At 35.6% G+C, this 12,789-nt stretch overlaps 1 protein-coding gene across 1 annotated transcript in view; it reads left to right on the top strand.

Moving 5' to 3' along the window:
• FOXK1 (forkhead box K1) overlaps positions 1-5,166 on the top strand; it is a 106,333-nt gene extending 101,167 nt beyond the window's left edge. Inside the window, 2 exon segments of the mRNA XM_027874654.1 lie at positions 751-975; positions 1,290-5,166. Of these exon segments, the coding sequence (XP_027730455.1) occupies positions 751-975; positions 1,290-1,507 (443 nt within the window). The 3' untranslated portion in view covers positions 1,508-5,166.
• The last annotated feature ends 7,623 nt before the right edge of the window (positions 5,167-12,789 follow it).

The raw sequence follows: 12,789 nt of genomic DNA, 5'->3' as shown, positions 1-12,789 counted from the left end.
TCACTACACAAAAAAAAAAAAGAAAAGAAAAAATTGACTCATCTCTTTTAAAATAAGTAATATCTCTTAGTTGTTATCTTTTGATCGCTTTGTTTTATCTCTTCACAGTATTTTTGTGGCACTATCAATAGGAGAATTGCATTTTTGTGAGTAACTGCTTTTGTAACACTTCAGGCAAATAGAAACATTGTTGATATTATGTTTTTAAAATCAAATTATGGATATTTGAAATTTGAGTGATTATGTTAATCAGATGAAGAAACATTGTGGTGTTAGTTTTATCATTTGTTTGGAGAAAGTGGTACTGTTTAGACATAAAAATCATCAGGCAGCTATTTAATGTTTTTTAAAAAGTGATGTAAATTTGTTTAAGACTAACTTATGTGCTCTATAGGAAATATCTCATTCAATTTATTGGGAAATAATAGGGGATTCTTGACCTTTTCATTTAATGAATGTCATGGCCTTCTGACAGTGCACTTGAAGTTTAAAAAATTTCTGCTTAAAAAGGATTCTAAATCTTTTCCCATTTTCAGTCAACATTCCTTAATCAAATAGTGTATTAAGTGATTGAGTGCCTTGAAACTCTTATCTACAGTGTTGTTATATATAGTCCATAGGGTTTGTATTACTGAATTTGAATTATATTATTCCTTTTTTATCAGTTCTGATGTGTTGGTGTCAAGTAGAAATTAAGAGAAATGCCTCTGTTAGTTTGTCTGTAATACTGTGTTCTTTAACTTTTGTTAGCATTGGAAGATAAGCCTACGATTGCATTCGCGACAATTCCAACTGCCAGCCGAGTCATCCAGACGGTTGCCAGTCAGATGGCTCAGGGAGTTCCAGGACAAACAGTTACAATACTTCAGCCAGCAACACCAGTGACCATTGGGCAACACCAGCTCCCAGTTAGGGCAGTGACACAAAATGGAAAGCATGCTGTTCCTTCCAACAGCATCACTGGCACTTCTTATGGTAAGATTTTAGTAGTCTTTGCATTCGTTTTCTTCTTCCACTTTATCACCTAGATTTTTCTCACTTCTCCTGCTGTGTGATCTTTGCTGTGGTAAATACAAAATGTGGACTGTTTCGCTCAGTACCGCTATCATTTATCCTCAAGTTAAGTATGTTGTAGATTTTGCCGTTATAATTTTTGAGTGTAGTGGTAAGCTTCTTTTCTCTGTCATTTACTCACTTACCAAATAAGTGGTTTGGTTTTGACCTTTGTTCAGAAGAACAAGTGTTGGTCTTAATTTTACATATTAAATCTATGTCTCTTCAATTCCCAGCCCTTACAAACCCACTGCAACTTCTCGCAGCCCAGGCTAGCTCCTCCACTCCTGTAGTGGTTACTCGGGTGTGTGAAGTGGGCCCAGAAGACCCGGCAGCCTCCTCAGGGGAGCCAGATGTCAAAAGACCTCGGCTGGAGGAACCCAGTGGAACTGTTGTCGCACAGGCAGGGGTGATAACATCTACAGCCCCACAAGGGCAAGGAACCGGTGAATGAAGTACCTGGGAAAGGAGCTGGAATACAGGTGGAGCAGAAGGCGTATCAAAAGGAGTGGTAGAACGAAGTGTAACTGCCTAAACAGCCACTTACCTAACGTGAGATAGGAAAGACAGCTCCACCGCTCGTCAGATCTCGAGGTGCCAAACAGATTGGGAAAAGCTTCCATCGACCTGTACCTGTACCTGGAATTCAGCTCAGCCTTTACTTTTGTTTTTCTCTTCCATACCTTTTAGTTTAAAAAAACAAAACAAAACAAAACAAAAAACCCACATAAACAAATACAGACAATTGATTGTATGACTGCTGGGAATTCTATTTTTTTTTTTTTTTTCAGCACCTCCTGTTTTTCCCCAGTCTTTTCTTCAGGAGGCTGGGGAAGAGATTGCAGTTCAGTATCTCAAGGAATGTATCACAAATGTCTGCTCCATAAGAAGAAGGTTCCTTATTTCTCCAATGCCTTAATGCTGCCTCTCAGAGTTTGACATTGATGTTCTTAAGGAAGCAGCCTTGACCATCACAAGAAGACTGACCCAGGTTAACATAGTGACAGCATTAAAGTAGCATGGTACCCAACAAACAATTCTTTTAAAGAAAAATAATTGTATTTAGAATGAGTTCTTATTTATGTAGGAGGTTGAGAGCAGGCTGTTGGGGTAGGGACCAGGGGGTAGAACAACAGGAATTGACCAATTTGTTATTTCATAAATGTCTTTTTTCATAGAAAGGCAAAAGAGAAGGTATTGACATTAGTATTATTTTTAACTGGTTTGGTTTTGACCCCACAATGTTTCTTGCTTTGTTCAGACATGTACCATCTGTTTTTAAACTAAACCTGCATATACATCTTGGACAGAAGTTGAGGGAATGGCCCCCCCCTTTTGTTTTTAGTTTTATATGCATGATGCATGCATTAATCACACCATGGAGTTAATCCATAGCTATAACTGTTAATGTCATATTAGGGGAAATTATGATAGCTTCCTGTATTAGAACATGTATTTGCCTTAGTACTGTTAGAAAGTCCTTTGGTTGGAAGGCTAGCGAAAAGCTGATGGACTAAATCATAACAATAGTATCCAGGTTTCAGTATTTGGAGTGAATGTTAATCAGAACTAAGCCTCTGTGCTGTCTTCCCTGCAGTAGTGGTAAAGTTCCATTATAACTAAGTCTTCTAGACAGAACTATGTGGTTCATTTGATGTGAAAGAAAGTAGAGCAAAGCTTTCTCAGAACTGCTCTCCCCATAACTAATAGAAGATGTGATATTCTCAGCATGGCTGGATGCAGTTTTATAATCTTAATCTTTTTATTTAAATTTTGCCGAAATCCCAGTTTTCTTTTACAGACTATCATTACGGGTGGAAAATATTTACTTTATCTAAAACGCCAAAATCTTTGGGGTCAATTCAAGGTAATGGAAACTACCTTCCCAAATAATGAGGTTGCTCACTGGTATCCACCTTCTCCTGGGGTTTAGTCACCCTGTCTGTCTGAATTCGTTTTGTGGTTAAAAAGAAGTAAATAAATAGCAGTGCTCTCTGAAGAAGAGAAGCAAACGAAGTGCTTCAATATAATGAATCTATATGTTTCTTAGGAAGATGCCTTCTAAACTTGCACACTTGGCAGTTTCAGCTATGTCAAGTATGTTGAAAGGAGGTGGGAACATAGGGAATATTATTGTCTATTCAGATTTTTATCAGTCTGTTTTCCTGAGCAGTGTGCAGGAGGGATGAAGGAATGCTTCTATTAGAAAATTATCTCTTACTTTGTTAAATATTTTGGTGCTGCTTCTCCCAGTAGTCAGTCATCGTTAGGAGAAAAAAAAAATGTCATACACAAAACTCAAGTATCAAGAAATGTTTTTCTTTTTCTATTTTTTTTAAGGGGAAAAAAAAAGCCAGGAGTACCTTCCTTTTCCCCACCTCCACAACCAGTTAACTCTGTTTAAAGTTGGTTCATCTGTATAATCCCTTTAGAAAAACTGCAGTGGTGTTCAAAACTTCCCCATAAAATATATGAGACAAATTAAAGGCAAGAAAATTTCATAGGAATTAGGAACTAACCAATAATTTTCTGCTTTAAAACAAAAGAATTAACTGTTCATTTTCTTTTTAATTATTTAAATCAGTGGGCATTATTAAGCCCACTTTAGAGATTAACAATTTGCAGTCAGAACCCATTGATTTAACCAGAAATTTTAAGAGGAAGGTGGCCTGGTGAGACACCAGGTAAAGAGAGCTCTACCACAATTGTCCTTTACATGTGTTCCCTTCAGTCAGGATCAGAGGGAACTGGCTCCTCTTATAAAAAATTACTGAGCCCTTCATGAAATGCTCCCTTTTGCCCAATAAAAGGAAACGGGAAAATGTATGTGTGACTAAATTTTAAAAGGGTACCACAGTCACAGAAACATTGACATCCATGAAATATTAAGTATGAAAAAAGTTTCAGAGCAGTGGGAATGAGATAACCAGCAATGCAGTTCTCAAAGATACTTTCCCCACCTTTAATGATGATAAATTATGCTCCATTCCACACTTACATTTTCTTACATTTGTGTGTGTGTGTGTGTGTGTGTGTGTGTGTGTGAGAGAGAGAGAGAGAGATTAGAATTGAGTGACGGAGAGAGAAAATGAGAATTGAGTGATGAATTAATTGACGTCAGGCAGGCTTCATTCTGCACTGACAGCTTCAATTACTAACAAAACCAGGGCCTTGTTCAGGTTAGAGGATTTGTAATTAGTGACTTTTTAGGGCCACCAATTGGTTCTTTAATCATCCTTAATTGGTATTTGTTCTAAGTACTTCTTGTATATAGCCTAGTAGAGGGAAATGACTTAAGGTGGTGGGAGCTATTTTTGGTCTTCAGTTATGGCTACCACAGATTTTCTCCTTTCCAAGCTGGGATTTTCTGTAGAGAACACTCCATGTTGGGAAGTTAGAAGAAAATGGTGGCTCACATATTTTTTTAAATATTTGTTTCTGTCTTTTGCTTCATCTGAATTTATTGTTCCCATCTGTTAATTAGTTTTATTGAGGTCAGAAAGCACTAACTGCTTTATCTGTGCAAACTTTATGTCTTAGTAGTGGTTGGTCCACAACTAGAAGGAGAAAAGGGTGGTGAATAGGAAAGGAGGGAAACAGCAAAATTTCAATGGAAGGAATTTCCCCTTCTTGAGAATTTTAGCACCTTAAACTTTTGCAGGAGTTGCATGATGAAGGAAATAAAAAGGATCGAGGTCAAGAGAAAAGTGGTGGACATTGGAGAAATCATTACCCATGATAGATCTTTTGTTTTATAATAACCTTAGAAAGGTTTAGATTATAGCCAGGAAATATTGCCTTATATCTTCTAAGCCAGTGTTTGTGGCAGAGATATCTGGCAGAAATGCCAAAGTGGGATGTATGGTGGCTTTAGAGACTCCTGGAAAGAACCTTTAGCAATATGTGTCTAGATGTGTCTGATAGGTGTTGCTCTAATCCTGGAGTTCATCTCATCTTCATCTTCCTTCTGTTGTGGTACATGTGTTCACATTTGCCTCCTGCGCTTTATGGTTCTCCCCTTCTTTGCTTCCTACCTGATAAGAAAACAGGAAATTTGCTTATAAAGAACTTTAATTTTTAAGAATCCAAGAAAACATACATAAGTAAACACACACACACACACCACACACACACACACACACACACACACACACACACACACATACACACACACACACACACGAAAACATAAAACCCTCCGGAAGTTCTACCGCTTAGTCTACATGTATTCCTTCTCTTCTTCATTCTCTCTAAATGTATTTTGTGGTGTAGTTGATGTTGGTGATATAAGAACAGTACTTCACAATTGACAAGCCCTTAGAATAGTTGGTAGACAATTTTTAACTGTGTGTTGGTATTTGGATATCAGTTTGTAGAGACTATCACCTATCTCTTTTTACTATTAAGGCATCACAACCAAAGGTTATGCTTCAGTAGTCAATATGTGATTAATGTTAAGCACCAAAGGTCAGTAATTCTATGTTATTTATTGAATCTTCACATAATAGAGCATTATACTAAGCACTGTGGGTAGATACAGAAGAAATATGAGTCCGTAACCTCAAGGAGTTTACTAATCTAAAGTAAAACATACTAATGTTTTGTTCCATGAGTTTACGTCTTTCTATCAGAGCAAGAACCATTCTTAGCATTTTTTTCACTCTATGATTTTTTATGATGATACTTTATCCAAATTTCAATTCTTTTTCCTGTAAGCAGAATATAAAATAGTATAATTTAAATGACTTTTGAGGACTCAGATGGCTCATTCTTTTATTTCTTCTGAGTTTTCTAAATATACATATATTACATATATATTCCCTCATTTGGTTTGGGAAAAAATTAGCTCCCTCCTCCTCTCCCCCTCCCTTAAATTTGGAGAGCTGCCTTAGTTTTAAAAACAAAATTCATTTAAATGTACCAAAATAGTGTTCCAGACACACTTTTTCCTATTGTGTTTGTTTCTCTGTCATATCCATTACCGTGGTAGCTACAGCTTTCAGGTTTGCCTGGTGGTAGCTTTACCCCCTAGATGAATTGCATTTTAAGGTGACCTGAATCCATTGCTCAGAGAAGAGATTGGAAGCATTTCCAACAAATGGATGGGAATAAATAAAAAGTAGAATGAATAGTGACTTCTAAGTTTGGAGTAATGTCCTGTCAATTTTCCTGAGGGCATCTGATTTTGTGATTCAGTATAAACTGCTTACAGGTCCTTTTTTCTCTCATTTACTTCTGCTTTCTTCCTCTCTTCTTCCCCTCCCCCCCAAAAAAATAAAACAGTAAAAGAAAAAATTTAGAGGTAAAAAGAATATCACAATCATTATGCTTGCATGCTTATACTGTTCAAATCTAAGTGACAGTGTTATTATTTAGACTACTATATATGGGTGTACAAGCATTTTGCATGACAACTCTGTTAGTCCTAAGACCATGAGACATATTCAATTAAATGTCGTTGGAATATTTTGTTGGGCAGAGTGGGATGGAATTTCATCTGACTTTTGTTATTTCTTCAAAATAATTAAGGACTACCACGAAGGTGACATTTCAAAGTGAGGTATGTGGGATCAACTAGTTTTATTAGAAATTGATTTTCTTTATATCCTTTTCATTCAGCATAAGTAGCAGCATTACTCACTAGGTAATTTGGAGAGTTCTGATCAGAGAGAGAGAGAGAGAGCGCGCCTTTTTTGTTTTGTATTTTCTAAAATGTTATATGTCTTTTTACTTTAGAGTTGTGCTTTTGAGACCAACAGTAGCTCTCGTGTCATTATCTTTCGTACAAAGTTTTGGCTGAAGTGAAAAAGTATTAGAAGAGCCTTCTTTCTGTAGGTTATTAAACATGCAAGATTTGAACAAAAAAATGCAGTTGAGGGGCAGAGGTTACATGGCATTGTTATATTTTCTTTTTTACTCAGAAGTTTTGCAGTTAAATGACTTCATCTGATAATAAGGAACTGTCCTCCTCTTTGTTTTTTGCTATTCCATTTTTATCTTGTTTGCTTCTTTTCCCCTGAGAGAACGCCTACTTTAGGGAAAATTCCGAAACCCTCTGGATATTTTAAAAAATACTTTAAAACAACTATTGTGCATATGTCTGTCTCTTCTACTTCTCTGCAGAAGAGAGCACTGTTATGCTAAAAACTAATGACTGGCCAAAATGATTGTAAAACACTTCGCAAATATACAGGCTATATGAATGCTAAATGGTGTCATCATCATTGTCATGGGTTATACCTTAGTGATATAGAAATAGAAATAAAAGCCCTCTAGCTTATTTAATCCACAACTTACTGTTTTTTCTTATAATGAGAATTTTTACCTACAACCTTATTGTGAATTGTCTTTATTTTAGTATTACCTAGGAACAATATTATTTAATAAAAAGCATTTTAGTTTTCTTGCTGCTACAGAGACCAAATTGTTATATACCTAGGACACAAGTGCTTCCAAGATTCATTTAATCTCCTTTGAGGTAAGGTTTAAACCTGCAATGGAAGTCTTTTGACTTAACCAGAATCACTTTGTGTTTCCACTTCCCACTATTTCCAAATTGTGTCCTCATATTTATGACACTCATTAGAAGTTCTTTCCCCGTATCCTTTTTTCCACATCAGGGTTTTTTTAAATACTCAGGATATGGTTCCATTCATCTTTATGCTCATTGTATCTGTTTTTTCAGTTTGATAAAACCGCTTTCTACATTTTTTATGGAAAGCTGCTACATTGAGTGCACAGTAAATAACTGAGAAATGTTGCATTACAGGAATTCTAAGTTGTGGTGTATAGTTTCATACAGGCAGACAATGCTTTTGCTCCCTGAATGTACCTCACCCCGAGCTCCTGCTGCCCAGAGTGTTGGGGAGGAGTTTAGTCAGGACATTGTTTTCTTTGGATCAGCATCCATTAAGTGATTCCTCCCTTGTGTCTGCTTGACTTCACTGGAGCAACTGTTGGGTCTTCTCTGCCTGTTACATCCACCTCAAGGATCCTACTCAGCACAGTACAGTTGTAGCAAAGTTTCCATCCCAATTGCCTGGAAGAATGGTGTTCATTACCTAACCAATAAGGTTTCCTCTTGACTGCAGTCTGAAATATTGCCATTTCACTGAATGTGTTGAGAAAGCAATTTCTTAAGCTAACGAGAGAAGGTATAATTTGAGGCATAATTTTGATTTTTTTAAAGGCATAAATTTATTTAGAATGTGGCTTTGGAGATCTCATATTGAAGAAGGGAGACTATTTCTTTATAACTTTATTTAAAATCTTGCTGCTAGGAAAGAGATAAGGATCTTCTAAACCCTAACCTAACCCCTTTATTCAGAAACAAGCCATAATTCATTAAGAGAACAGAAAATAAATTCCTTTAAATTTATGTCCCAGATTTTCTTAAATACATTTATGAATATGTATATAACATAATTTGTAAGTTTGCATAACTGTCCCCTTTGAATGTAAATGGTACTTTAAATTACTTTTATACAAATGGATATTAAAACCAGGCACTAATCCTAGGAAAATGTATATAGAGTGTAGCTTAGGAAATGGAGACTGAGCTTAATGCCCTTAGACTTTTGTGTCCAGTAACTATATCCTTTCTCTTACCTAGCAGGACTATATTATTCCCCATTTTGTATCTCCTTACACCAGTAGAGATCCCCTTTTCTCCCATTATTCCATATAGTTCTGGATATACAAGTTATGTTTCTTCAAGGAGAGATCTTCAAATTCATATCTCCTGTAAAGTGACATGTAAAGAAAGAAGAGAATGCCCTTTTGGAATGCCTGAGTCCTAGGGTCCCTTTAAATTATTTTTATACTATATCACTCAAATTTATAATTGTTTGAAATAGTCTTTCCCTAACTTCCTTCTGATGATGACAAGGAGGGACAAGGATGATGATAAAAATAAAGGGGATAATCTTGAAATTACAAAGTAACTATAAGGAAGTTAGATGAAAAGTACATGCAGGAGTTAAGAGAAGGGAGGATGTCAGGGTTAATTAATATTGATGCCCTGTCTGTGCATCTGAATTTACATCCAAGCTACAAACAGGATGTTAAAGCTCTACTCAAAAACTATGACATTGCAGTTACAAGAGCATCTACTCCAAGTGATAATTCTATTTCCTCTCCTTTTCTAGAGAGATTGAAATCTGTCCCTGAAGTTTTAAGCCCCTATTTGTCTGTGACATCCCCTAAAGCTAATCATTATAAATGTTTGTGTAATTAGCATTTTTATTCATTTCTGACCCTTGGAGTATGAATTTCATTTTATGATGTTGGAGAAATTATAAGTAACTTGGCTTACGCATAATGGCACTGTCTTCAAATAGGAACAGAATGATTTCCAAGCATTTCACTGTATTTCATCCAGAAATCCAATTAAAATCTTTTCCTAGGATTTAGTTAGTTTTAGGCATTTCCACATATCTTTCTTATCCTTTCAACAATGGCCATAACATTTTCTGTCCAGCACTTTAGGAAAAAGTTGTTTTAAAACAATTTGGCTTAAAGCTACTTTTATGGGAAAAATGCTAGTCTCAAAAATGATCAGTTTTTGCATTCTCTTGTTACACACAAGCTTTAGTAATAGTGCTTGGGAAGAAAAAGCTAGAGTTAATGTTGACGAATTCTGGCATTCAACATGGATAGAGTCATGGAGGAACTGATTTATTTACAATAGTTTGAAAATGAGTCACCTCTATTAAAAAAATAGCTGTGAAGAATAAATCAAACTGAGTTCCCATTCTACTTTACTGAGAAGTAAACCAACTACATCATGATTTCTTAGCTTTTAATAGACTGGTCATATTGAAATGGTAGCATAGGAGTTCTGAATAATGTTTCTGAAATTTGGAAGGGTAATTCTACCATACAAAGATGACCTTTCTTTTTAAACTAATAGGTGGAGAAGTTTTGTTTTTTTACCTTTTTTTTTAAAGGGAGCTAAAGTATCTCAGAATTCTGGAATGCTTTCTTCACTCTGGCAGCATAGGCATTTTCAAATCCAGCTGTGTTTCTATAGGATATATAGCTATATATGTATCTGCTACATGGAGAAGGTGAGAGTTGATTGTGTTAAATGTTTGATGTCCTTCATATGCAAAGAGGCTTCTGACCCACAGGTCAGTTTGAGGTGCAGGAGGCAGTGAGTTTCCATTTGTTGTGATAGGGTGTGTTGAACCAGCCATACTTTCATTCATTAGCCTTTATGACCTATGGCACAAATTATGAGCCTGCTGAAGTTTAGTGAAGTCTGGCTGGCTGCAAAGCAAAGTTGTTTTTTTCTCTAGTGGAAGGTATGACCTTAGATTCATTAGCATTATTCTCTAACCAGCTAAACTAATTGGTTTAGAAATTAAATGTATAAAAAAATACAAATGGAGAAACATTTTAAATTCAAAAACTTTTTTTTTTTTTTAAAGAAACAGTTTTACCTAAAATTTTCTGTCTTTTTGTGTGGATTGTTTCCTGTACCACACAAGACTAGATAAAAGATGGGGAAAAAAAGTCTAGATTCCAGAATATATTCATGGGCTTGGCTAAATTCAAGAAAGCAGAACCTCAAATATCCCTTACATGTACAGATGACTAAAGAGAAGCTATATACAGAGCCTCTTCCTTTGCCTGCCAGGTTGGCACTTAATTTAAAGGAGTAGATAAGATAAAGCCAGCTTTGTGGATTGTTTTTTTTTCTTTATCCAAACATGTAAAGATGCTTTTGAGTGTGAGAATGTGTGCATATGTGTGTGTGTGTGTGTTGTTGTTGTTGTTTTTTTTTACAGTGGCTGTTTAAAGTGTTTTTCACAACTTGTTTAATAATCAGTGCTTTAAAAAGCAGGTGGTGTCTCTGTAAAGTGGGAGCTTGGGTCTATGGCATTGGATGTAAATTTTAGGTCATAACATATTGTAATGTCTCACTATCTGTGGGGGGAAAAACCAAACTGGTCTGTTTATATGAATTTTGGGAAACTAAGAAAGGTGTAGAAACCAGCTAACAGGGTGGTGAGGAAAGAAGACTATCATAAAGATGGAAAAACCAGCATCTAAGGTTAGACCTGTGTTTTCATTTCAAATGGGATACAGTATTTTTTTTATAAGGAGCCATACTTTTTTTTTAAAGTAATTTGAGATCTGAATGTGATTTCTAATTGTATCAGACGTTAATGTTTTAAAGCTATAACAAAGTTTAAAATTTCTACTTTTTTTCATTTATTTTAACTGTTCTGTTATCTGTTATCTAAAATTGATGTATGTGGTTGGGAGAGGTTTTGCTTCTCCTCTTAGCATTTGTTTCTATAACCAGAAATAAAATTATATATTAAAGAAATGACACCCAAAAGAACAGTTTGTAGTCCTTTTAAATAGTATATATAGGAAATCTTGGTTCCAACAGTTCCTGGCTTGTAGCAGTTTGTTCTATTTTGAGTTAGAACTGCTTATGTTGATGTTCCTGAAGGTTAAAGGACAATGAATGATAAAAATCTGTCCTCTTTTTTTGTTTCTTTGGATCCTATTACTACAAAGAGTCAGTTTGGCAGAGAAGACACTCCACATGTGCTCAATCACAGTATATTTCTTGGGCAAACAGTTCCACTTTGGCCTGGACATATATGATATTGGTGTTTTGGGTCACTTAATGCTCTTAGATTCTTGGCATTACATGGGATTAAGCACTCGAGAAGAGAGCTTTGTTTCATAGGCTACTCACTTGCTTTGTAAAATCCTTGAAACTAAATATTTAAAACTTCAAAATTGTTAATGTCCAACTCAGTTACCCATTCTTCACCCCTCTTCTCTACCCCACTTCTTTCCACCCTTTTTCACCCCACTCTTTTTACCACCCTTCTCATTCTACTGCTTTTCCAGAGTAGTACCTAATTTCAATTTTCTGGGAAACACATCTTTATCTTCAGTACACCTACATAGATCAGCTATGTAGAGGACAGATGATTGACACATCTAAAGTCACTCCTGGTACAGAAGGTGGTGTTGTGATGGGTAAAAGATTCCTTGCCGATCTTCTGTCCCCCTAGCTTTATGGAAGATACCCTATCAAAATCAATTGGATGAGAAGTGTCTGAGATAGATTTTTACTGTCTTCTATTTTACTTCTAAACAGAGCCAAGTGGAAACGAGCCCACTAATATCTACCTTGTTCTGTTCATTTTATGTATTCCTGCTTGTTAGGCTGGCTTTGCTTATTTTAGTGATCATGCTGTACATGCTCTATGTGGTGCCCTAAAACAGTAAATGTATAAGTAGTATTTAAGTAATTGCAGTAAAGTGTTTATTCAGCTGAAATTTAAACCTTTAGTTAAGAGTTATACTTTTGTTTTATCCCTGCCTTGAATTTTTTATAAAGATGTATGTTGACCAAATGTTTCTGGTATCAAGGCTTTCTAGTATTCATGACTCTGAATCAATATCTCATTTAGCTAAGTACGTTTCATTTGGTTTACATTTTTCAAATTTACCATATCTAAACTTTTAGCTACATGTATAGGATGAATTTTTTTCTTGATATTTCCTTCATAAGATCTGTGTTATGAACCCTGATGTGAGGTCAGCAAACTCATTATATTTTAAGTTTTTCCAAAAACAAGAAAGAATAAAGATAATAACTTATCTAACCCTAGACCTCCAGTGAGCTCATTTGACTAATTGGTTATTCAGGTTTAGAAAGAGAGGCAAAACAGCAAAATCATTCAGTGGATTCAGTCTCTGGGG

This window comes from Vombatus ursinus, unplaced genomic scaffold (assembly GCF_900497805.2).
Source record: "Vombatus ursinus unplaced genomic scaffold, bare-nosed wombat genome assembly UNPS02014807.1, whole genome shotgun sequence".
NCBI lineage: Eukaryota > Metazoa > Chordata > Mammalia > Diprotodontia > Vombatidae > Vombatus > Vombatus ursinus.
The sequence above is the reverse complement of the archived record's forward strand: the minus strand, read 5'-3'. Positions and strand labels throughout refer to the sequence as shown.